Source organism: Numida meleagris, chromosome 3 (genome assembly GCF_002078875.1).
Source record: "Numida meleagris isolate 19003 breed g44 Domestic line chromosome 3, NumMel1.0, whole genome shotgun sequence".
In the NCBI taxonomy this organism is placed as follows: domain Eukaryota; kingdom Metazoa; phylum Chordata; class Aves; order Galliformes; family Numididae; genus Numida; species Numida meleagris.
The window spans coordinates 17,492,527-17,519,401 of NC_034411.1; the positions used below are offsets into that span (position 1 = coordinate 17,492,527).

Below are 26,875 nucleotides of genomic sequence, written 5' to 3' on the forward strand. Positions count from 1 at the left end.
CGTGCCCTACTTCACGTCTGACTCACGGCATCCCCAGAGCCAGGCTGCACGCCCCGGCTGCGCGGAGAAGCTCCGCGTTTGGGGCAGCGGATCCCGTTCAGAGCCATCCTATCGGACTAAACTTGACGCTGTTGTTTGAAAAGGCTGACGGAATGCCTGGCTTTACTGCGTGATCAGGGGTAGGGATTTTTCCTTGAAAGTCATAAAATATTTCCTTCGTTGATGAGACAGGGCTCCTTGATGCATTGAGGGGCTCTGTCTGTTCGCTTGGTGGCTTCAGGCCTTTCTTGCCTCTGCTTATACTCAGCACACATTGTCCTTACACAGTTATTGGACGAAACATTGCCATAACATTGGAAAACAAGCCGGTTGAACCTGAGGCAGCTGCGTGCCCTGGCAGCCACAGGGGCCAACCGCAGCCCGGCTGCCCCGGGCCCAGCACTGCTGCTGCGTGAGGGGAGGGCTTGTCCTGCTCTGCTCTGCGCTGTGTGGCCTCACCTCCTGCACTGGGTGCAGGCTGGGTGCCACAGTGTAAAACAGACTTCCACATGAGGTATAGGGCATCCAAAAGAGGGCAACAAAGGTGGGGAAGGGCCTGGAGGACAAGGCGTGTGAGGAGCAGCTGAAGCCCCTGGGTTTGCTCAGCCCAGAGCAGAGGAGCTGAGGGGAGGCCTCATGGCGGCTGCAGCTCCTCACAGGGAGCGGAGGGCAGCGCTGAACTCTGCTCTCTGTGACAGCAACAGGGCCCAAGGGAACAGCATGGAGCTGTGTCAGGGGAGGGACAGGTGGGGATTAGGGACAGGGTCTGCCCCAGAGGGCGGTGGGCATGGAACAGGCTGCCCAGGGCTGTGGGCATGGCACCAGTGCCAGAGTTCAAGGGGCATCTGGACAGTGCTCTCAGGCATAGGGTTCAGATTTTGAGTGATGCTGTGTGGAGCCTGGGGCTGGCTCCACCTGTGAGGTTGCCCACACCCAGCTGGGTATCACTTCTTCCTCATGGGTCAGGGGGCTCTCTCAGCTAAGGCAATAAAGGCATTTTCAGCTGATTATTGGGAGAAACGTATCATAAACATCACCTTAGCCCTGTAATGTAACCTGCAGGGAGCCACGTAACCACAGAGCTGCTCCACAGGCACTGGTTTGGCTCCACACAGTGGATCAGAGCTGTACAGCTGCCACAGATCAGACTAACCTCATTTTTCAAGAGCCAGGGAAGGAAACTAACGTCAATTTAAAGCAGTGTTTTTCACTAGCCTAGAAACCAAGGCTGGCTTGTGAACTTCTCTAGCCAGCTTCCAGTAGGTGCAGAAGCTTAGGTTAGATTTGTTGTACAATAGCTCTGTTTTCCTTAGCCTCCTGCCCGTGTCCCATAGGGGATTACTACTGTCTGCTCTAGGGGCTGCTGACAGCATGCCCATAGCCTTTGCCTGGATAATGATCAAGAAAATCAAGTGTGTGCAAGGAGGTTACATGGCCTCCCTGTGCAGGCAGTTACCAGAGCTTTCTTGGAGTCTCCCCAGTGAGACAGGGGCTAAGGGGACCAAAGGGATGTCCCACGTAGGATGTGCTTGCTTTTCTTTCCCTATGTCCCATCCTCACCCAGTAACTGTGGGCAACTCAGAGCTGCTCCACCCACCTCACAGCATCCCTCTCTCTTTTCTAAAGGGGGGCTGTAAGAAAGAAGGGGACAGACTCTTTAGAAGGGTCTGCGGTGATAGGACAAGGGGAAATGATTTCAAACTAAAAGAGGGGAGATTTAGATTGGATATAAGGAAGAAGTTTTTTATGAATGAGTGGTGAGAGACTGGAACAGATTGCTCAGAGAGGTGGTGGATGCCCTGTCCCTGGAGATACTCAAGGTCAGGCTGGATGGGGCTCAGAGCACCTGATCTAGCTGTAGGTGTCCCTGTTCACTGCAGGGCAGTTGGACTAGGTGACCTCTGGGGATCCCTTCCTACTCTAATGATTCTATGATACTCTTCTCATCTGCCCTGCTGCTCTCTCTGCCAACGCACAGATATTGTGGGGATGGAAGATAAAGTCTTCCCGATGATCCAGGGAGGAGAACCTGGGGCCATGCTAGACTCCTGCTCTCCTCCTCAGGAGCACCGCTGGATGAGGATGGCTTCCTAAGGGAGTAGGCTGGCAGCAGCGGTGGTGTTTCACAACAAAGGGAGTTGCTTTCCCCTCTGGGGCTGGAGGTTTCCTCACCAGCACAAGGCCCAGCCAAGGCAGTGAGGGGTGCTGGCAAGGCCTTGGCAATCTTGTGAAATGCTCTTCCCAGCTCCTCATTCCCTGAGCCAGCCTCTCTGTATCATGGAGCTTCATATCTGGGGCAATGACTTCTAAAGAATAATCTTATGGATAAACACTGAAGGCATGTCATAGCTCACACTGGTCTGCCTAGTAAGAGTCACTCAATTTTCAGAATAAAAGGGTGCCTAAGGAGCCTGTACATGCAGAATGGGAGAATGCAAGCTCTTTAAGTCAAGCTAATCCCTTTTCACAGCTTAGGGTCTACAATACAGATAAGCAGCTTTAATTCTCATTAGCAGAGTGCTGCAGTGCAGGAGGGCTATTTCATTTCCCTCTAACGCAGCACAGCAAAAATGGCTAGAGCCATTAGATTACTGGCAGTTTTCTTCTAAGGATTTTCACAGCCATGGAACAGTTTTCATGTAATTGGCAGATTCTCCTTTGCCGAGAGATTGTGCCTTCTCCTAGTTGATTCTGTTCTTCTCCACTTATCTCACCCTCTTGCTATCATCAAGAAAGGAAGAAGAAATCATGAAGAGATGAACAAAAACATGTACGTCCCAGAAGCAACAGAAATCAGATTCAGTTTTATATATTTTTTTTATGATTTATATTTCCCTTAGGGGATAACACCACTCTAGTAGCAATTTTGAAGGCTGTGGAAAACCTAACTCCTTTTCCGCCCATGACATAATTGTCAGTGTAGTCATCTGTACAGCCACTATCTTTTCCTCTTCTTCATATCCTCTAGGTGGTGCTTGAGCATCACTTTCTACACAAAACAGGTCACGCTGGGGCTAATCAAGCTTGGAAATGGATTTAAAGTCGTTTCCTACAGATCACTCGGAGCAGTGGCTCGTGGCAGGCACACTGGGTGGTTACCTGGTCCATGCCTCCATCAGAGAAAATGAATGTCCTCAGCCTCTGCCCAAATGTAAGCTAAAGGACAGGAAAAAATCCTATAGCACATTTTACTGCAATTTATGGACATAAATGTTATCATATTTCCTCCACTTCATACTTCATCATGCTGGGGATGTGCAAGGTTTCACCCCTTCTGTGCCCGCTCATGTCCAGTGGCAACATGTTCCAGAGCACACAGCATATCAAAGGTACATCCAAAATTGTACGTGGGAAGCAAAGAATGCTGGATCAAGGTGGGAACTCCCAAATGCCAAAGCACCTTGCTTTTCAGGAGCAACATTGCCAAATCTTGTGGCAGTGACTGCAAAAGAGAAGTTCTGGGCCAAAGGAACAGGGGAAATATCAGCATAAGAATGTTGCAGAGAGAGAATGAAACAAGTATTCTGCCCCATGATCAGAGAAAGAGGGTACATCTGAATGGGTCTATTTTTCAGGAAAAAAAAACAAAAACATTCTGGAAAGCAAAAGCCCCTCCCTTCAGACCTTTATTATTCAACTCTTCATTCTGATTCAATACACAAACACACACAGAAGTACTGAAATATAACAGAGATGAAATTCTGACCACTCTTTACTCAATTTCAACAGTATCTAATTTCATTTTTGTATAGACAGTATAATAATTCCCACAGCCCAGCCTTCCCTACCAGTGCCCACCTGGGACTGACCGAGTAATTTCACTTCCTCTTTTACATTCTTGCTCTTCAAATATTTGCAGACAAGTAACCTGGCTAGCCTCTGTTTGGATTCTTTATCTACACTGGTTTCTTTCCTTAGAAATTCTCTCTTCCCTTCCCACACCTTCTGTCTAAATGTACCAAGGGGTAGTCATCAGCCATGTCCTCTTGCAAACAAAGCAACTGTTTGCCCAGCTCTGGGTAAGCAAGCAGTGGGCCTTGCTTGGGAAACCTGACTATTGAGTTGGAAAGCAGCTGGGTTCTGCTCTGCAGAAAGTTGTTCCTGCATCTCTTCTCCAGCCTACAAACTTCTGCAGCCACTGTGCCAGGGAGGTGTGCACCCATGTGTCAGTAGAAGATGAACAATAAAAACAGAAAACACTACTGTTTAATGTCCAAAAAGCCTCCTGCACCTGAGGCTTTTTTATTTTTTGTTTTAAACATTTTATATCCAGGAAGCACCTAAAGTCCGGAAGTATGGTGGATAAGACCGCAATTTTTTATTGCTGGGAAAGGCACCATTTGGTGATGCCTCCATTTGGTGATGCATAGTGCGATATAGTTGTCCACTTTTGGCCAAGGGCACACACTGGATGGGATCCTTGCCATCTGCAGGTAATTTGGCCAGTCAGCCATCTCTAGCTTTATCAACTTCACATCTTTTGTTGCTGATGAATTAATTCAGACATGTGCACTGTTTTCAGAGTACCAAAGACTATGTTTTTTTTTTTTTTGCAATGAGATCCTCTAAGCTAGAAACCAGTTCCTTGTGCTGCTGCTGCACAATTTTTCCCTGGCTTTAGCACTCCAATGCCATGCAGGTGATGTCAGCCCTGGGTTTTGTGATTGCTCTGCCCTCCAGCAGTGTAAAGCTGGACTTTGGAAGGAAGGAAAGGTCTGAAGCATCCTCACCTGGTCTCTTGGAGCTGGCCCCTGAGCCTGACTCCCAGCACAGAATGGGTTTCCATGTGCAAACAGGTGTGCCTGCAAAGCCACCGCTTTCCTTCAACCCTCATTAAAAATGTGCTTTAGAAATGAGCAAGGAGTTCACAAGCTTTTGAGCAAATAAGACGGCAGTGGCACAAGCCAGTGCCCATGCTTACAGGCTGGCCTCCCGCTGTCTCGGGTACATATTTGCACTTGGTGAGCCTCCTCCCCTTGGGCCCCACCCTGGTTACCTGCTCCATACACCTCCTCCAGCCCCGCAGACGGAGGCAATATGGCTGGGCTGGCAGCCAGGCTGTGCCAAGAGCGAGCAGCTGCCGAGGGGCTGGGTTCCTGCAGGAAGGCCCTCAGCTACCTGGGCCAGGACTACGAGGCACTGAGGCAGAGGTGTCTGCAGGCTGGGGCTCTGTTCAAGGATGAGGAGTTCCCAGCCTGCCCTTCTGCACTGGGATACCAGGACCTGGGACCCTACTCCTTCAAAACCCAGGGGATAGTCTGGAAGCGGCCCACGGTAAGAGCTCTTTGTCATGGCATGCTTGGCTGGGTCTGGGTGCTTAGCATTCACCTGAGCACATCCATGCTACAAGAGTGATGCTGAATGCCTGCTATTCCTTTATGTTTCATTCACTTTTGATTCTATCCTGCCTTACCCAAGCTCTTCTTAAAGCACAGAATCCTACAACTGCCTACTGGGAATCTGATTCCTCCCTTTCCATCCCAGCTCCTCAGAGCTTCATGTTCAGGATACAGTCCAAGAAGGACACACGCTCCCCATGTGCATGCAGGCAGTACAGGGCACCCCAAGGCACTGAGCATTGGTTGTGAAAGTACCCATCCATGATCCTTCCAGTAATCATGGATGAAAAAATATTACTAGTTCCCTGGGGCTAATACTTCCGTAAACTCTCTGCTTCACTATCTTCTACCTTTAATGGCTGGGGAACAGCTGGCTGGAATGGTCATCACCCAAATACACACATCCTGCAAATGGCCTTTTATTGAAAATAGTCATTTTCATTAGAAAAAAAAAAAAAGGCACTGAAAGTTTAAAAACCAAAATAAATAAATAAATCACAGCTTCACAGATTTTCCTATGTTTTCATTTTTTAGTCGTTGATTTCTGTACGTGTTTTGCTCCTCCTCCATCATTTTACCTCTCCCTGGAACATCAAGGTGGTGATGGATCGATGGTTGGACTTGATAGAGGTCTTTTCCCACCTTACTGATTCTAAAATGGAGGAAGAAGGAAAAAAAAGGAGGAAAAGAAGAAGAAAAAAAAACACAAATAACTTACCTTCCTCTGATGTGGGAAAGACAACAAGAGGGAAAAATTCAAGGCCTATTTTTTTTCTTCCTACCCACACAAAAAAGATAGAAAAAGAATTTTGCTGGTTTGGTAACTCCAAGTTTCAACCCTTGCAAGCCCAGTGGTCAAGCAGCACTTTAATGGGCACTTCTGCAGCAAGCACTGTGGAAGCACCTTTGGTTTTGCCTGTCTTGGGAAAACAGAAGCCACCATCAACTTATGATGTGCTCCAAGAAGAGGAAGAGCTAGAAATGCAGTTGTAAGAAAGGTGTATGTGGCGCTTGGCAGCAGCTCAGAACGAACAGGTGTCTAAATGTGTGATATGTCATGTAATATGTCATATACAGATGACAGCCAGAAGGTGCTGTGACAGATCACCAGTTTGGAGGGAAGAAAGGAGGGGAAAAAAACCCACCAAAACAACAACAAAAAGACTCCACAACACAAACTTTTCTATGTGGTAGGTAACCTGCTGCTGCCTCCTGTCCACCATGTCGGCTGTGAGGCAGCCAACTGTTGGATAACCACAGCAGCAAGAGGCATCTTGCTGAAATCACACCTGCTGCAAAAAGAGATTGACAGTCTGACTCTTCCTCACACACAGACAAAGAAGTCCTGCACTGCCCCTGCCTCCATGGCCCAGTGACACAGGCATGCTCAGAGCTGACAGCTACCAGGAGAGCAGGCATGAAGTCAGGCTTCCTAGAGGCTGCCCATTGCTGCCCCTTGGGAAATACTTGGGAGAAAGGGGAGGCTTCTCCTTAATGCATCTATATATTTTCAACATTTTTTTAACCTTCCCATCAAAACAATTAACAAAAAAGGAACCTTTCAGACCAGGAAGGGTGAAACACACTTTGAAAATATGTCTTTTCAGGAGTTATGTGACAATCCTCAGTTCATAGTCGGAGGAGCTACTCGGACAGACGTCTGCCAAGGAGAGCTGGGTAAGTACAACACTTCTGCATTTTGTTTTTCTTCTTTTTTTTCCAAAACAAGAAGCTTAATTTAAAAATTCCTCATCCCAGTAAGAGTCTCCAAAGATTCAAGGGACACTGAGAAAGCTTTATCCTCTAGCCTGATCATAGAGGATTTTTACTTGGGACGCTGAGTAAGATCTAGTCCCAGTTTCACACGAAGAAAGTACCCAGTCCCTAAATGCCATGGAATTGCCAGGTCACAGCCTGAGCCAATGGTTGAGCGAGATGGCATGTCTAATCCAGGGAGCTCAGGTGCAAGCAATGCTCCTGCTCCAAAGAGTGACCAGAAGGGATGGAGCCAGGATCCACCTCTCCTCACCCTCATTTAAGGGTTAGCAGCGAAGGGAGTGGCATCTTTCTGGATAGAGATTGCAGTCTACTTGAGTGATCACTGGTTGTTTTAAGAGGTAAGCCAATTTTCTTTCTTTATTACCTGTTATTGCTCTGTAGTGCCTGTATCCCATCTGAAGGGGCTATCATCATCTTTTGCCACACACCAAGGAATAGAGTAGGAACTGGTTTAGCAACAGGGCTGGGATTGTGACATGCCATTTCATGCCAAGAGGGATGATCCATGAGTTAGGAACAAGGAAAACATCAAGAAAAACACTACAAAGCTGATGTGTTCTGTTCATGTCATCAGAGAATCATAGAATGGCTTGTGTTGGAAGGGACTTCAAAGATAACCTTGTTCCAACCCCCTGTGGCAGGCAGGGTTGCCAACCACTAAATCAGTCACCAGCTCAGGCTGTCCCAGGCCCCATTCAACCTGGCCTTGAACACCTCCAGGGATAGGGCATCCAGAACTGCTCTGGGCAGCCCGTGCCAGCACCTCACAACTTTCTCAGTGGGAAAACCCATGACAGGCAACTTTTTCCAAGACCTTCTTGTTGAATATTCCTTCTGTTTGCATAGCATTCAGTGTAGAACTGCAAGCAGAAGAAGTGATCGCACAGTGTGTGAAAACACCACTGAAAATGGTAGTGGTGTCCAGCTCTGTGAACTGAGACTTGATGCTGACAGGATGTCTCAGACAGGAGTCATCCTCTCCTGGACCCATCATAGCAAAACCATCCTTTCTACCCATTTTTCTCTTGTGCTTGCCGTCATTTAAGCAAAGCTGCTATGCAAACAGCTTTTTATCCCCTCTCTGGTAGCTGATGCATTGGCCTCTTCCCTGCCCACCCAGCTGATAAGATCCAGCTACAGAAGACAGCAGCAGCCTCTCCTGACTGTGTATGGAGGCAGAAAGGCTGAAACTCTTGTAATGGGAATTTGATAGATGAGACATGAAGAAATGAGCTTGTCTCCCTTCTGTGCTGCTTACTGCAGCACTCCTGACCTCACTGCTCTTCCATCCCATCCACTTTGTTGATGAGATTCAAACAATTTCTGCAAGTTGTTGGTGATAAATAATACCAATGCTGGTCCCGTAAACACAGCACTATTGAAGTGATCACTAAAAAATTCCCTGGTACATGGGCCGATATTCCAGCTGCTGGAAATCAGATGCCCAATCATATATGTGCTCCAGGATATTTATTTGGTGGATGCTGGAGCAGAGTACAGGGAATCGCTTACTGTATTTCAGGAGAATTGTTCAGATAAGTAATAAAAGTGACATTTCTTGTTGCTTCCAGTTTAAAAGTTCCTATAATAGCATTAAAAAAATCTCCACGACAACCATCCACCTGAAGTAAAACCTTGACAGCTTACAAGCTAGAGGCCTGAAGAACACTACCTGCTCTCAGGCTGCCCAGGGAGGTAGTGGATTCACCATCTCTGGAGGTACTCAAGAAATGTGTAGACATGGCATTCAGGGACATAGTTCAGTGGGCATGGTGGTGATTGGTCAACAGTTGGACTAGATGATCTTAGAGGTCTTTTCCAACCTTAATGATTCTATTATTATTTGTGTTATGCCCAAAAACCTGAATGGAAATCCCCTCAGACCCTTTTCTTTTTCACCTCCTGAATGACTCCATGGGTTCCCAGCCCTTTGTGCTAAATGGGCTTTCATTCCACAGGGCAGTGCCAAACACACCAAAGAGTGGTGGCAACAGATCTGGGTCCAAGTGGCTCCTCTGCTCCTGGGGAGGGGGCTGACTGCCCTGTGTATGCCCTGTAAGCGTATGCCATGAAAGATACCCCAAAACCTGGATGAAAAGCCCCATAATCTGAGCTTGCTTTTGCTATGAGCTTCCTTTTGACTCTAAAAAGGAGTAAAACCATTTAAAAAAATTGCATTCTCACAAAGGCAGAAAAAGCAATGAGGGGACAAATACAACCCGCTTTTGTTTCTGAAAGGCTGTTTACAATCACTTCTGCATGCTGACCCTTTACAAAAATAAACTTCAGAACAAAGGCGTGGGACTTAACTCTTAGTGCTCAGGTGTTTGTTTTACATCTCAGAGGCACACTGTGCTTTCTTTTGGTATTTGATCCAATACATCAAATATCAAAGTAGTTGTTATTAAAGCTGTCATATGAAACCCTTCTATTGAAACAGACCCTGATTACATATTTACATAAGCCGCGTACGTGACCCGTTAACAAGTCCTTTAGGGAAATAGAGCCTATTTTTAATAATTTTCTGTGACATGGTCCTTTTCTTTTAAAAATAACACTGCAGGTCTGGGTTTATATGAACAAAAGGAACAAGAAAACCCAGAGTCAGTCTCACCCCATTAAACTTATTTCTTTGACAACAGCATAGGCTAGATGAATATCAGCTAGGGAAGTTTGATGGGAACTTGAAAGACCTGAAATATTTTAAACGTACTTTGAACCATAGCTTTTTGATAGCCTAGTAGCAACTTGAAACACACTCTTAGACTTCGTTATTAGAGGTGACTTATGAAGTTTCCTTGCAGCTATGTGAATAAGTTAAGTACAGATCTGTTTGCAGAAGGTCTCCAGAAGGAAGTGGCATAAATTTAACTTAACATAAAGCATACTCAAAAGCCTCTTCATTTAATATAGTTTTCCAGATCTCCACCAGTTATATTCATGGAGCAGCTCTTGTTCTGAAGTCTCAGAACCAGTTCAATTGATCTGGGCTGTCAGCACAGGTCCTGTGAAGCCAGCATGGCTGCCACCAAGACACTCCAGCACAGGATCCCCCATGGGTGCTTTGTCCATGTCCTGTCTCACAAGCAGACTTGAGGTTACAGGTAGACTGGAGATCAACCTGAAACCTGGCATTGATGAATCAACAACAAGCCAGAATACAGTCAGCACAGAAATGCTCCTGTGCTGTCAGATCTTGGAACCAGGCACCTGGAGTCTTGGCTTAACTTAGTCTATCAGTAACTCAACAAAGAGTGCAAATACTCTGAGTGCAGACACTTTGATAGTAGACTAAACAGAAACCAAGTGCTGCTCTGCAGCAACTGAAACTAATCAAATTCCTCATTAATTTTATGGCCCCTATGCTTGCAGTATATGTACTTGGGTAAACATCAACACAGGGGAGTCGCACAACTCTCAGGCCAGCAAGGACTCAGCATCCATTGCAGCAGCTTGACTGTCTCTAGATGACAAAGCACCTTCACGGTGCTGAGAACAGAGGCATCGCAGTGCAGATGTGAGCAAGAAGAGGTTCTAGTTCAAGTATCCAAATAATCAAAGTGATGCTTCAAAGCAGGATATGCATGTGTTTATGTGCATGTGAGTGTATGCATATACACATGCACAGCTAGTCTTCAAATTCAACCTTTTCACAGAAACTCAAGGTCATAAGTGCTCATTTCAAGTTAAATAAAATTGGACTTTACCAGCGTTACAGATGACTTTGGATCCAGGAATCAGGCTGCTAAAAAGAATTTTAGCACGTGCAGCAGCAGCAGTAAACAGTGTAACTGGCACTTGTCTGAAACTTTTGCTCATGGAATATGAGACTGAGCAGAAAGCAGTGTATGTGCCCCTAGGTGATTTAGCCTCATAGGGCTAATAATGAGGAGTTTTTTTTCTTATTTCTAGAAGCTAAAAGGGTGCAACATCAAATGTATGCTGTGAGCGAAAATGCTTTTTGATACTGTCATTTTTCTGACTATAATTGTATTGGAAACACATTCTAATTACATATTTAATTCATTGGCCAGTTGGCCTCATTTCTTCTCCCTCTCAAAATTAACTTTCTAGGAAAGGAATCAAATGCTTTCCTCACAATTTGAAAAATGACTTATAACCTGCAGCCAAATTGGGACTGGTTTTTGTGGTCCTATGTCAGCTGCCTTTCTGGGGGCGTTGTACTGCCACACCACACTGTAGGCACAGCCACAAACAAAAGTATTAAAGCTGCTGTCAGCAAAGCAATGTTGAACTTGGGGGGGGGGGGGAGCTAACATTGAGTGGAAACTTTTACTTTTAAAAAAAAAAAAAAAAAACCACCACCAGACAACTAAAAAAACCCTAGGAATTTATCACTGAGAAGGGGTGAGAAACCTTACTAATAAGCATGAATCCTACTGAGGTGTATGAGAAGAAGCAACTTGTGTGATTTAGGCTCAATTCTGGAAGCTCTTTGATATGGACAGCTTCCTGTATCGTCTTTACTTTGTGTTAAAGCCAGCATCACAGGAACCTGAATGTAATGCATTGCTTATATAAAAAATGGTTGCAAATCATCTGTATCTGAGCATCCCATGCAAAACTTCCTGTTTTACCAAGTTACTGCACAGCACCTAATTCCCAGCTGACTCCCTTCAGAGGGCACAGTAAATAGCTGTTCAGCCACAGTCTTAGCAAAAGGTATTTGGCCCCCAAGTAAGGCTTAGAGATAGGACTTTGCGTTGCTCAAGTAAGGTAAAGCCATTTTTAAGGCGGCGTTCCCCGCTACAACTCTTCTGATACAATTCTCCCCAAGCCAGCTTGCCCCTAATGCTTCCTAGGAAGTCAGATTGCATGGTGTGTTTGTGGCAGGCAGAAGTGCCAATGCCTTTCAACTTCTCAGATGCTAAGAAGTTAATTCATACTGTAAGAAAGCTGTAAAGGATTTCATGCTGCATTTGGCATCTCACAGGGATTCTGAGATTGTTCAGTTCTGAGTCAGAGAAGTAAATAACACATTTAAAGAAACCCCTCTCATTTCACTGACTTCTGTCTAATTGTGCATCAAGCATACACCCTCCTCAGCAAAGCCTGCAGCAGTTTCCCTTCCACCAGCTGTAAGGAAGAGGAAACCCTTCCAGATGTTACATGTTGGGAAAGCACTAACTCCCTGCTACAGAGCTCCTCTAGGCTCACCAGGGGCAGAGGGGCACAACAGGGACACCACGAATCCTACTCTGCCACCTACTTTGAAGCAGCCTTCTGTGCAGCAAGAGAAGTTTGAGGAACTGGGAAAAACGAGGTCTTCTGGTCTAACTCTATAATTAGAGTCTTTCATCTTCCTCCTCTGATGACCCATTCCTCACACTTACTACACTATTTCTACATCTACAGGGAAAATCAGAAATTAAAGCAGCGTAAAGTACAAAGCTGTATACCAAGAAAAGCCTCAGACAAGTGGGTACAAAGTAGGTTGGAATATTCTTAATCTCACGTTTTCCTGGGAGAGGAGGTTCTTCAAGCCTTTCAACCTCTCCCCAAACCTGTGCTCTCCCATACATGCATACCTAAGGCTAGGAGGAACCTTCCAAACCAGTGAGTTGAGTTCTCTCCTACTGAAGGCAAAATAATTTCTAAGATAATTGGGTTGAAGATGAACTTCAGAAGGTTTTCTGTCATAGACATTCTAGAGGCTGATGCTATAGGACTTTTCCATACACACAGCAGCAACGTTTTCCAAATTCCACTTTAAACATCTCATGACCCTTTTATTCTGATTTATCCTTCCTCTTTTTTCTTTTTTTTCCCCCAAAGTTCCTATTCAAACTTCATTTGTATAGAAGGAGCAGGACAAGCTTTTTTAGCCTCTTCTGATAGGAAATGCAGGTGGCTGGGATAAGCAAGTTACTCGGCCATCTTCTACCTCCTTCCTGCTTGAACTTTATTCCCTGAGTGTGGCAGACAGGATGGCACAGTGCGGTGCTGGGGAAGGCTCAGGAACCTTTACCTACTAATGCTACATATCCCATTGGAAATGCCTGTGCCATGCACGTTGGTTGGATCAGGGTTTTTCACCTCTATCAGATTAGCCAGCTCAGGTGGCTACAGGTCATTACAGGAGGGGGGGGAACTTCTTCACAGGTGTTTCTCAAGTCTGTTTGATTGGGAGCAGCTGCTTCTGGTTCTGCTCGTAGGAGGCACCTGGGTGCTTCCCTGTGAGGTACATAGGCAACAGAAACCACCCAGCATGGGCAAGTCCTAGTACCTCATCTTTTAAAATTATAGTAATCATGCCACTGAAACTTAAAGCCCAAGTCAATATAAAGAGTTAACTACTGCTCTAAGATATTAAATCATGCTACAGATTACACTCTTTCCTAGATTTCTCCATTAGTTTACTTTCAATAAAGTAAGAGTTGTTATGCCAGTTCATTCTGCAGTATATACACCTACATAAAGAAACTGTGTTTTGGCGCAGATAACCTGCAGGCAACCAGGACAATTTTAGCACCCTCAGGGTAGTTTTGTTTTCCAAGGTTTTGAGCAGACCTCAGAAATTAAGACTGAGCCTCAAAAGTGCTTCCTGCTCTTTGTGATAAGCACATACACTAAGAAATCCATGGGTCTCTGAATTTCCCAGCAGCAAGTGAAGGCTTCCACCTCCTCAACCACAACAAGCAAGCTACTCAGCAAACAGCTGTAAGACACCCATCCTCCAGCAAAGGCCCATGCCCCTCCTTTCCAGGATAAGCAGTGAGCCAGAGAAAGGGCTCACCTGCTTCCAGAGTTCCCACTGCATTCCTCTTTCCATCTGACTCACAAGTAGAGCTGAAGTAATAATCCTAAATGCTGGTTCAAGTCCAGACCTTCAAAGAAAGAGCTAAAATATATATATACACGTATATATACATGTAAGCCCCTGCTTCTGCCAGGTGCGTTGTCTTGGGACTAGTTGAGGTAGCACAGGTCATTAACTCTGTGCTGCTCAGCCAGGCTTTGCAACCCACAAACCCGAATTTCCTCTTTGTCTTGGCTCTGCTCTTGGTCTCCTGAAGGTATTAAAAATCTCAGCTAAAACAGCCTGCTTTCAGAGCTTCATTAAAAAATAAAACCAACAAAGTTCAAGCTAGACCATTAAAATTACCACTGCAATCATCTTCAGAGGCCCCGCAATACCTATGTGGTCTGGGTGAGTGGAAAATGAGCAAAAGAGAAACAACACAATGCAGCAAGAATGAATTGCTGAACCAACACTGAATCTGGCAGGACCTTGCAGAGCACTTAATGCTGGCACTTTGATCAACGTGGGAGTGTGATATACTGGTGTAGGAATCAGCTCAGCAAGACACTATTTATTAATAAACTTTTCCACCTTGGATCATGTGTGTTTGTAGGTGACTGCTGGCTCCTGGCTGCCATCGCGTCTCTGACTTTGAATCCAGATGTTCTGTACCGCGTTGTTCCCAAGGCTCAGAGTTTCCAGGAGGACTATGCTGGGATCTTTCATTTCCAGGTAACTGTCTGATCAGGGTATTGAGAGTAAAAGAGGAAAGTCATAGTATTTAGCTGAATACAGTTTTTTTTTTTTTTTTTTTTTGGCGCAGGCTGGATATTAACAATTAAAATGTGTAAGTGAAATTGATGGGGGGGAGTAAAGCAGAACAGTGTTTACAGCAGTTTCTCACAAATTTCTTCTATGTGCAGCAGCTAGAGGCAGTTTACTTGTGTTCCCAAGCTAACATGAGCTCTTTCTCATGGGCTAGTCACCTGTTCAGGCCATGATCTGTATTTTTCCACACATCCTCCTGCTCATCTCAGCAGAGAGGATGTCATCTAAATTATTCTCTTTCCTTTACCTCCATAACTGCAACAAATTCTAGAGTCAATGCTTTAAGTGCCCGGGCAAAAATTACTATTAACAATGTTTCATACATTTCCCAGTACTTTCAGAAGGGACTGGCTCTATTGAGTTCTTCATCTTTTGCATGATTTCTCCCTGCAGCATTTTTACAGTGGCATGATTTTTTTTTTCAATGGATAATAGTTAAGAAAAGTGGACTTTCAAGTGGATTTGCCTCAATGACAAGGCAGAGGAAGATGGTAGTGTAGAGTCACTATGTGCACACCAGCCCTGACCATCTCTTCCTCTCTTCTTTTGTCAGTTCTGGCAGTATGGGGAGTGGGTGGATGTGGTGGTGGATGACCGGCTGCCCACCAAGAATGGGGAGCTGCTCTTCGTGCATTCAGAGGAAGGCAATGAGTTCTGGAGCGCACTGCTGGAGAAAGCCTATGCCAAGTATGTGACTAGATGGGAGGCGGTGCTCCTGGATGTGCAGAAGTGGATGGGGTTAGATACAAGACTTGAAGGCATTATCTGTTCCACCATTTTTTTTACAGTTTCCTCAAGGTTCAGAGAGGACATTGCCAAGCTTCTGTTTCAGGGGGCCCCAGATCACAACAATGATCAGATGTACCAATAGATATTACATTATAAGCCTTTATTTCTGCAGTGCACATAATTTCCTTTCAGTATTTAAAGGGCTGCTGCAGGAAAGAAGGGGACAGGTACTTCAGGAGAGTTTGTGGTGATAAGACAAGGAGAAATGTTTTTTAACTTAAAGAGGGTAAATTTAGGTTGGATATAAGGAAAAAAAATCTTTTACAGTGAGGGTGGTGAGTCACTGGTGCAGGTTGCCCAAAGAGGTGGTGGTTCCCCGTCCCTGGAGACATTCAAGGTCAGGCTGGACAGGGCTCTGAGCACCCTGATTGAGCTGTAGGTGGCCCTGTTTATTGCAAGGGAGTTGGACTAGATTAGATGACCTTTAAGGGTCCCTTCCAATTCTAAGGGTTCTATGTTTCTATGCTTGCAAGTGGAGATGGCCCCTCACACGGCTCTGTCATCTCTTCCTCAGGCTGAATGGTTCTTACGAAGCGCTTGCTGGAGGGTCCACTACAGAGGGGTTTGAGGATTTTACTGGAGGCATCTCTGAATCCTATGACCTGTGGAGGGCTCCAGCAAACCTGTACCAAATTGTCCAGAAGGCCCTGAGGGCTGGCTCACTGCTTGGCTGTTCCATTGATGTAAGAGGTTGCCACTGCTTTACTTTCCTCACTCCTCCAGGCTTTTGTCAATATCATACTTGGACCAATGTAGGCATAGATATGAAGGTCTGGATTAAAAGCAACTACAGTCAGTGTGAGACTTTTATTGATTTCAGTTATAAAAACTTTGGACAAGGCTCTAAATAAACAGCTCACGTTTTACAAGACAGCCTGTTGCAATGCTTAGAGCCATGAGCTGGGGACAGGTCTTCCTGAACCCCATTCTCATTCTCTCAGTATCTTTCCTCATTCAACTGATGTGTAATGTCAGCTCCAGACACTGAACTGTTAGAGACAAACCATCTGAGGTACTTTGTTGTAGACTGTACTCTGATTTTGGCTTTGTTTTCCAGTCAAAAAAATCATTGACACCTATCATACAAGATCTCTTAAGTTACCGATGAGTCTGCATATGTTTTGGAAACTCCATACCTTTCACATCCTATCTTATAATCTCATTTCAAATCCTAGTTCAACCAAGGCAGGTTGGAGCTGAGTTGATGTGAATACATCTCTGCAGGTGACCGCGTCTGTCTCCTGAGCTGGGAATTGGTTCTAGATTTAAATTTCATGGTACATCCTTGAGTCTCTGCTGTGCTAGGACTGTGTATTCGAGGGCAGGAAACTCTTGCCATGATTCTCACCTCTATTTAATATACTTTGCATTGGGAATATTGATATTCATTGTGCATTATCTCTTTGGGTATCTTCTCCTGTATTCTGCTCATGAAATCTGTGTCTATACACAATATGTAGCCCTACGTCTGTATATTTTTCTTGCCTCAGATAACTCGTGCAGCTGAAACAGAAGCAATCACAAGTCTGAAGCTGGTGAAGGGACACGCTTATTCTGTCACTGGGGCAGAAGAGGTAAGCCAGCCTCTCTGCAGCTTATCTAGCCTGGCTGAAATGTTTATACCTGCCATTATACAGAACAACTTGCAACACTGCGGTGCCTTCAGATTTTGGATGTCCTTCTGTGACCGACCAAATAAAAATGTTACACATACTTGTGCCACATGGGGGGGGAGCATTTGCTTTGCCAGTCAGCTCAAATGGGAAAGGACTCAAAGCCTCTTTAGTGAACAGCTCTATCAGTCTCACCTGCCCAGCTTGCCCTAGATATTCACACATCTCTGAAACTGGAATCGTTACAGAGATTCTGTGCTAAATAATCTCTTTCCAACCTTGCTGTGTTCTGCAATGTCTTTTGAGGATGAGGATATTCTGCTGTTCTATAGCTGATGTTTTTCCTTGCAGGTTGCTTTCATTATATGAAATGGTGAGCGTAGCAGCTAATGGCTCAGTTGGTGGCACAGGATAATGTAAAAATAAGAGTGGAAGACATCTAGGTGTCTTTTAACTATTGCAAATTGTAATGGACTGCATCACTCAAGTACAAATCGTGTTTTATCCTTGCTGAAAAGCAATTGCTCCATGATGACTGGAGTAATGGGAGTGCTGAAGTTCTGTTTGTTGTCCATCTTTTAGGTCTATTACCGAGGACGGCCAGAGAAACTTGTGAGGCTTAGAAATCCTTGGGGTGAAGTGGAATGGACTGGAGCGTGGAGTGATAAGTAGGTGTTTATATGCCCCTGCCTTTCCCTCTTCTACGTATTTTGGTATCCTTTGAAAATTAAATTGAGATTATGCAGTTTAATCAAATCACAAAGCACATTTAGGAAAGATGGCAAATCCATTGGAATAAAACACTATTAATTTGTTAGCAAGGTTAGATATTGATCTGTTCTGCCCAGAGGACATTCTTCCCTGCCTCAGGCGGAGCTTTCTAATAAGAGAGAACAGGCCATGTTTTAACTGTGGGTAGTCCAGTGCAAGCCCTACCCATGCCACTTCTCAAGATGACTTTTCTCAAAAGGTCCCACTGGTGCTACCAAGACCTTAGCAGGACAGGCAAACCAATTCCATTGCTAGGAAACACACCAGGACTACACTGCTGTGCCCTTATGTCAGCTTAGAGTTTTTGGAGCTCTAAATCTGACCAGTATTTGATTTACACTTGAGAATTCTGGAAAAATGGGGATGATGACTCAACTAAGGACCAGACGCTTGAATAGCTATCAGAAACTGTCAGGGCTTGGAATCTCACAGGAATGGCAGAGACAATGAATCACTTATTTTTATTTTCTTAATGGGATGTATTTTACTTTCATTTGGGCCTTGATATATCTCTTGCAAGCACTTTTTTGAGATCTCAGGTTCCTGTCTTGACCACAGAACCGGCGCTGATATAGAAAATGTGGTTAAACATTATAATTGTTCCTATCTTTATCAGAGCTGCTTTGCTCAGCCCTAATATAATGTGTCTCTGGCCCCCACACACCATATCCTGATCTTGCTGTACCTCTTTTACTGTGGGACAACCCTACTGAGACAGGTACTGAACTGCACAGCTACACTGGAGCAGAAAAAGTCAGAAGCTGGCTTGCTGCACAGTGACATTGGAGTGGGAATGAAGCAATGATGCTTTTTGCAGGACTTTTTCTAATTCCACCTTTTTGCTTTTTTGTTCTTGGTGACCCCAGCTTCACAGCTTATGTCTTTTCTCTAGGGAGCGTTAGGCATCCCCATAGCTCTTACAGTTGTGAAGTTCTTCCCTTATTTTTGGGCTGCATGCTACTCAATCCAACCAGCCTGTGATATTAGCATTTTCTGCCACCTCAGTTCAAGGTTTATTTGTTGCAGTTTTGGTTGCAGTCTGATTCCAGCCCTGTGTGGTGTGTTGCTGTGTAGCCCCCCTGGAAGGGGCAGAAGGTCGAGTTGTTGCAGAAATACAAATATGTTTGTCAGCTGTGACTGAAGACAGAAGCTCACTCTCTGACCTCACTGTGGAATGAAGTACAACTGAGCAGGTTGCTTTTGTGCTTTGTCTGCAGTGCTCCTGAATGGAATTATATTGATCCCAAACAAAAGCAGGCTCTGGATAAGCAAGTAGATGATGGAGAATTTTGGTGAGCATCATTAATTAGTGTAATCTTTTGGATATTTTATGTGCAAATGTGGTTTCTAAGCAGTCCTTTCGGCTGGGTGAAGAGAAACTTCTAGCACCGCGTTAACTCATGTGTGAGTTGTTAGCCTCTTGTTTATTTCCCTTTCCATTTGAATATTACCTTTTATTAGAGCTTGGGTAACTCAGTGCTTACTCAAAATATAGAGACCAGATGGTAATAAAATTAATGATGTGGCAAGAATGAACCTCATATGCTTTATATTTTGAGGCTTATTCTTTTTGCCTAAATGCTACACACTAATGAAAAAGTTAGATTGTCAACAGGGGAAGAATCTGTTTACCCAGAGCGTCCCAGCCAGGTGATTGTGTGGATCAGTGCTGAACCCATGTCACCCTGACCTAGAGCAGAAAGATAAATGCCTGCCATCTTTCAGGACAGTCAGCTGTGGGGGGCATAAAGCAGTGAGGGCTGAAAACAGACTTCTGCTTGCAGCATGAAGTGATCAAGGTCTGTTACACACACCTACTAGAAATGATAAATATAAACATCAACAAAAGTTTTAAATCAAAATACCAAACTGAGATGATTTTTCTGCAGAGTGACTCTTTCCTAAAGATCAATTATTGCTCCCACTAAGTAGCATCTTGCTGCATGTTTTGGTACACCAGTTTCATTGAGTTTACTTACAAAGCACAGTCCATGAGGGATAGCCCAGCTTTTGAGAACAGTTGTCTTTATGAGATACAGCTCATTCAGGGAGTGGGAAATTTTGCTTCCCCAAAGCTAATCCTGAGTGTCAGAGTTCAATTAAATGGAGCTTTGGGCAGCTCTGTAGTACCAACATTTGCTTCCCCTTTGGGAGAGGCATCTACATGCAGTTGCTCTGACTGTTCTGGGCTGATGAACTAACTTTGGTCTTTCTGTGCTCCAGGATGGCATTTTCTGATTTTCAAAGGCAGTTCACCCGCCTAGAGATCTGCAACTTGACTCCTGACACACTGACAAGCAACCAGGTCAACAAATGGGACCTGACCATGTTCAATGGACAGTGGATACGGGGTTCGACAGCTGGAGGCTGCCAGAACTACCCAGGTGGAGACCCAGCCAAGCGGCCATTTGGTGAAATAAACAACAGAACCAGAAAAATAACTGCTTGTGAACTGGGGGTGGCCATAACTGGGAAGGGCTTGGAGGTGCAGTCCTCTGTTTGCAGAGATTTGTGGTTTAGACAGCAAGACAAAGTTTGGCAGTCTAAATCAAGACCTAATTTACACTTATTTCCTTGTCAGGGATAATCAGCTCACTGAGCAGTTAATTCATGGCCATATTCTTTTTTTCCTTTCCTTTGTGTGCTTTCCCTACTTACAAGACTTTTGCTACTGGGTGTAGTAATCCTCCAAAGGGCTGGATAAGCCAGGAAAGTGCCGTAGATCAGTAGCAGAGCTGTCTCACATTCATTTTCAGGTTAGAGCTCTGGAGAGGCTGCCTGATATCTGGTCCTCTTGAAACAAAACTAGCCTTAGCCAAGGACATTTCCTGAAGACAAATGACTGGCTGGAATTAATGGTATCAGCTCCTCCCTCTTTATCCTTACACCCTAAGAAATACCACAGTGCTTTGATTTGCTATGGCTCCAATTGATATACAGCATAGCTGTGAAACACATAAAACCATGTAACATACTGGAAAGGTTTGGATAAACTCCAGGCAAACGTCCATCCAAAGAGATTTTCTCTGTAATGGTAGTGACAACCTTTCTGGCTTCAATGACAACAAAATCTCCTCCTTTTTGTTTTGCCTTGGGGATTTTTAGCAACATACTGGATCAATCCCCAGTTTAAAATCCGGCTGGATGAACCAGATGATGATCATGAAGGGAGTTTGAATGAGCCATGCTGTACTATACTGGTGGGCTTGATGCAGAAGAACCGCAGAAGACAGAAGAGAATGGGAGATGGTCTGCTTAGCATTGGTTATTCACTCTATCAGGTATAGTTTGTTCCTCATCAAAGGTTTATTCACTGTTACCCTGGCAAAAATTAGTCATGTGCTACAACTTGACATTCCGCACTACACTTCAGCAAGACCTAGATTTTGCAAGACGGCTGAAAACCTTCTCTCATTTCTTCCTGGACAACATAATATGGGAAGATTCAGAAAAAATTTCCTTAGTTTTTGTCCTATTTTAACAGGAAAAAGGTGTAAAACTGGAGGCAATTAATTTAGCAACAGCCTCAATGGGAGCCTTCTCTTTCAAAATCTGAAAGGGGACAGGATCAGGGTGCCTGGCAATTCCAGATAAGTGGTTCTGATTACAGCTTATCATTAGTGCTCAGTAGTCATTTTCTTTATTTTTTCCCCTTTTATTTGAAAATTGTTTTGACTCATTGTCTACTATGTTATTGTTCTGCTTTAGCTTTGGCTTTTTTTGTGGTCTTTTTTATTTCCCCAGTATTGCTTCTATCTCCATAAATATAATGTAGGGAAAAAGTCTGTAGTGCCTTCTCTAACTTTTGAGGGCAGAGAAGCAAATACAAGAATTTCCAATCAGCACTATAGATCCCAACATCATATTTGGAGAAAAGCAATTCAGTGTCCTGTGGATTCCTCTGGATGAAGATTATTAGCCATCACAGGTGGGAGCAGATGGGAATCACTGACTTTTTTTAATATATCTTGTGAGGGATGGTTCAAAACTAGGAAAGATTTTCCCTAGGGCCTAAGTGTTTGCATATACTATTGGTTTTCACCTTGTACTTTTCTGAGTTGAAATCCATGCTGATTGTCAAGCACCCCAGCCTACTGGCATTCTAGAATTTGCACATGAAGGATGTTTGTCTGCCCATATCTCTGAGAACAGCCATGAAGAAGATAGCACAGCATTTTTGCTTTATATCTATTTCATCCCATCTGCCTCCTCTGAGATCTTTTCCAGAGCAGAGTAGCCTTGGTGACTCTTAACAAGACGAGGCTTTTCTTTTGAAAGAAATGGCTGCTAAATCATCTCGTGTAGACACACAGCTATGATCCAAGTTCTCAGGTCATGAACTGCTGTAGATTTATATCACTGCAGTTGATGCTGTGGCCAAGGACATAGCAGATCTCTGTATTATATAAGGTAAAAATGTGTGTGCCCAGCCCTACCTGCCTTGCAAAGCTTTTTTAAGTTGTGTAGCTCATCACTGAGCCTTCTGACCTTCTAGTATGTTGGATAAAATAAACAAGACCCAAAGGGCCATCTCAGGCAGACCAGAAGCATTGTATGGGTGATATTTTCAACAGCTTTTCTGGGCTTTGTGAGCACAATCTCTTTGGCTTTCACTGGAATCTGTACCCCCGAGATCACTATTTGATTTTGAAAAAGCTATGCTATGCTCAGGGGTACACATTTGCACTTATTTAGTTAATAAAGGAAGGGCCAAACACTGAAATTTGCTGCTTTTTTTATGTGCCTTACAACAGCCTAGTCATCCTCAGGCTTCTTGATGGTGACGGCAGCCTTGTATTTTCTTCAGCATTCCAGTAACTGCAGGCTGGTAGATTTTAGGTCTGCTCATTTTCATTTAGCAAAGTAGGGCAAACCTGCTGACTTTCCTGGCTGAACATTTCAAGGGTTACTGAAATATTTCCAACTGATAGTATCATTCACAACACCATATCTGGAGAAAAGCAATTGTGTAGATTCCTCTGGATGAAGGTCCTGTTTTTCTTTTGGTACTGCTCTAGTGCAAGCTAGAACTTCATGGTAACTGATACTACAACATGTGGTAGCAAGTGGGAATGAAAAATAAAAGTCTCAAGGAGTCTTTATCTGACTCTTTTTATCTAATGATAGAAATGCCTTTGTAGCAACCCTTTGACATCAGTTCGTTCTTTTGCTTTCAGATTCCACAGGAGGTATGTAATTGCTGCTGAAGACTTCTACCCTCCAGATGGGCACTTCTTGTGCCAGTCTAGCTACGAGGAGGATTTGTTCCTTGCTGACGACAGCTCCTCTTTATCACTGGACAACAATCTCATGTTCTAAATAACCATTTCCAAGGGACTGGAGCATGAAGCTTTATTTCAGACTTTTGAATTCTAATCCTGATCTCATCCATACGTCTTGAAATTTGACTTCCACTTATTTTGTACAATAGAGGCTAAAATTTGTCTGTTTAGTGCAGGTGGAGGCAGAGTCTCTGCACTCTAAAACTTAGAAAAGGTAGCTAATATTTTTTTAGAAGAAGTGCCAGACTCTGTGGATTCATTCGTTTTATAGTTCTGAGCTGGGGCTTCTGGTAATGAAAAAAAAACAGCTCAACATCCCCAAATCCTCCTAGATGTCAATAACAAGTTAAAGAGAATTTCACCCTTAAAGAAAGAGACCCCAGGGGTGTCTGGCAGTAGGAATAGCCTATACTCATTACTGAGGTCCGGCACTCTGCACTGCCAATTTTTCCTAGGCTTTTCAGCCATTTTCTTCTTTCTCAGTTAATGAATGTGTGGTCGTGCAGCAATTAACTGTGTTCTTTTAACAGCCTTGCAGATGCAAAGGGAAAATGAGCTTTATATGTTGAAAAAGATATGGGATCTGACTTCTTAATCTTTGCAGTCTAATCCTAGCTTAAGATAGATGGGGAGAAAGGACAGGGTTGTTGAATAAATAACACATCCAACCTTATCTTTTGAACAAAGCAGGGGAAAAAAAGCATATTATTCTACAGTTTATGACAAACATACTGAATTATTTTAAGGCTTTTGGTAACATCTTTGTATGTTCTGATCTTAGACAGAAATCTTATCTGTATCTGATGTTCCACACCCTGTGTCAACTATTTAGCAGTTATTGTGGATCACTGAATCATACCTTTTGAAAGAGATCTCTGTGAAGCAAAGTCATGAAGAGGAGGTTTAAAGCAGAGATGTTATTCATACGCTACTGTTTCTTGTTATATCAGTATTTTGTTTTATGAGCTATACAACATTTCACATTTAATAATATATTGATATTACAGTGAAATTAAGTACAATTTTCACCATATTCCAAAGGAACACCTTTAGTATTACTAACAGAAATTGGTTAAATCATCTAATTTGGCCCCATAAATCTTACCCTTGTGACTACTACTACTTTGTTCTGTTTACTGTTCTTTTCTGTGTGTCTAAAGAAATCAGAAACTGCAACTCCTATGCAATTAGGAGGTCTGTCTCATACCACCAATTAATGAAAGGCAATCTGAAATTTGAATTTGTTCATGAGCAGCCTATGAAAGCAAAAAATACACATTACATGGACAACTTAAGTAGAGTAGGTATTAGTTTGACCAGATTTGAGCAAACATTATGCTCTTTTTAGTTATTCTATACCACACATTGTAAAGAGGCATGTGAAAAGATAATATTTATAGAGAAGGGTACTTTCCCCTTCTAATTACTTGCCTGACTGTTTCACATGACAGAACCCTGGTGGTTATCTCTTATGTCATCACTCACAGATTTATTATTTTGTGCTAAGAAAAGCTTGAGATGGATTTTAAGCACTGAAATTTAAATAGGATTGCTGGTCTGCCTTGTCAAATGATTTCTAACAAAAATATGTTTCCCACAGCTGGAAAATAACAAAGATGTTCATCTGAACCGTGCTTTTTTCACAAGGAACCAACCAGTAGCCCGGTCTGAGACTTACATCAACCTGCGTGAAGTCTCCAGCCGCATTAAATTGCCCAAAGGAGAGTACCTCATTGTGCCATCCACATTTGAGCCTTACAAAAATGGAGAGTTCTGCCTTCGAGTTTTTTCTGAGAAAAGGGTTAAAACTCAGTGAGTATCTTCCATGTAAAACTTTCTCTTCTGCTGGTGAGACCCATAAAGGTTAAAGGTCTGTGCTCTATCTACTAGCAATTCATCAGCAAAATAGGCTGATTTCTCAGACCTGTTTTCTTCCACAGTCTACCACATGTGACACACACATCCACATTACAAAGTCATGGCTCTTCAAGAGGCCTTCAGCCAGCACTGAAGTGGTAACTAGATCCCTTGGGTCCATGAGATATAGCAGAAGTTCCCATGATTGAAGAGTGCAGAGGAAGGTTCTGAAAGTAGGATGATGGTTTTAAAAACGATTGTATCAACAGCAGTCACTGAATGAAAAACCAGGAGTCTGAATACAAGACAAGAACAAGGCTGGATTTCCCAAGGAAAATAGTGGCAAAGTTGGACAGACAGAGGAGGGATGGGAAACATCGGAAACAGGGAACCTGGAGGCTTGTTCTGTGCAGTTAGTAACACTTTCTATCAAAAAAGCCTGTTTTTCTAATGATTTCAAGTACAAGAAGTATATAATTTCTGGTTAATTAATTTATTTATTTTTCTTAGGATGATTGGTGATATGGTGGCTGCAAAACCATATGAGGTAAACACCTTAACTGGACAGATTGTTTTTTTTTTGCAATAGACTTTTCTTGCACATAGTGAGGAAAAACAGATGTGGGATTTTTATTTCTCTCCTGAGCTGAGATCATGGTAGGTACACTTCTACTAGGTACTTTGCGGTCAGGAAAAAGGTGTTTGGTTACAGATATTCTTTACTTGCCTCTGTGGCTTAGCGTCACATGTACCTGGGCTCATGTGGCACAAAAACTGCACATATTTAAACTTGGTTGAATCACATGAAACTGGCCTTTCAGTACAGGTAGAAGAAGATGGGGAGGGCACTGAGTGATCTAAGGATTTAAGGAGTGCTTCTGTCTTGTCATTTATGTAGAGTAAGCTCTCGTTTTCCCTCACTGTAAACTGTCCTCTGTAACGCTCCTTTATGATATCCATGTCCCACTTTTAAGAACCATGTTGTAAACCACACTCTTGGTCATTTCTTTCCCCTAGCCTCATATTGATAACAAAGATATAGATGATGAGTTCAAGACTCTATTTCAAAAGCTCTCTGGAGAGGTAAGTGGATTAAAATGAAAGAAAAAAAAAAGGGATCTCGCTGTTGTGATTATGCAAATATTTGGCTGGCCAATTCCTCTTTCTGTGTGGTCTAGAGAAAACAGGAGTTCTCCCCTTTTATTAACACACAGCTTCAATTCAATTTATTTTACAATAGAACAGTTCTATTACATTTTTCCTCTTATTGGTGCAAAATGTGATTTGTGCACTCAGCAATACTAGGCATGGAATGACTTTGAAAATATGGGTGATGGGAGTGAGGACTATGAAAATATTATTCCATGGTGAAATAAATTGCCTGTGGAGTTAGCATATAATTCCAACAATTGGCTATTTCTTCAATTGCTTCCTTTTTGTTTAGAAGCCCCAGGAATCAGAAAGCTGGTGGCTGAACTTTCTCTCTGTTATTGTATTTTTGTATCTACAAAACCTGCTGTGCCAGCCTGTGGCTGCCTCTTCAGATGTGCTCTTAATGAACATGTGGCCAGTGGCAGTGGAGGGGGAAAACATCTTGTTAGTTAGAAAAGCATTTGTGAGCTTTGAGACGGGAATTTTAGTTCTGTTTGACTGCAGTATCCATAAGCCTAAAAAATCTCAAATGCTCTCCTGAATCTTTCTAGATGAGAAAGGAGCAAGAGCAATGATCTGGCTCAGTCAAACCTGATAAAAAGTTAACATTTACTGGGCCACATCCCCATGGCACCTGACAAACCACTTATTTCCCTCTTGAAA

General features: G+C 43.5%; 1 protein-coding gene across 4 annotated transcripts in view; it reads left to right on the forward strand.

Moving 5' to 3' along the window:
• Window positions 5,022-26,875, forward strand: part of CAPN8 (calpain 8) — a 102,260-nt gene continuing 80,406 nt past the window's right edge. For 3 of the 4 annotated variants that reach the window (XR_002437629.1, XR_002437628.1, XM_021393264.1), the window contains exons 1-14: window positions 5,022-5,313; window positions 6,986-7,055; window positions 14,534-14,652; window positions 15,302-15,435; window positions 16,052-16,220; window positions 17,028-17,111; window positions 17,733-17,818; window positions 19,139-19,213; window positions 20,145-20,305; window positions 21,027-21,202; window positions 23,099-23,110; window positions 24,804-25,015; window positions 25,571-25,607; window positions 26,078-26,143. Coding sequence is in view for 2 of the 4 variants with exons in the window: in XM_021393264.1 (XP_021248939.1) it covers window positions 5,077-5,313; window positions 6,986-7,055; window positions 14,534-14,652; window positions 15,302-15,435; window positions 16,052-16,220; window positions 17,028-17,111; window positions 17,733-17,818; window positions 19,139-19,213; window positions 20,145-20,305; window positions 21,027-21,202; window positions 23,099-23,110; window positions 24,804-25,015; window positions 25,571-25,607; window positions 26,078-26,143 (1,638 nt within the window). In the remaining 2 variants the exon portion in view is untranslated. The remainder of the gene's footprint in view (window positions 5,314-6,985; window positions 7,056-14,533; window positions 14,653-15,301; window positions 15,436-16,051; window positions 16,221-17,027; window positions 17,112-17,732; window positions 17,819-19,138; window positions 19,214-20,144; window positions 20,306-21,026; window positions 21,203-23,098; window positions 23,111-24,803; window positions 25,016-25,570; window positions 25,608-26,077; window positions 26,144-26,875) is intronic. The other variant, XM_021393265.1, reaches the window with a different exon arrangement.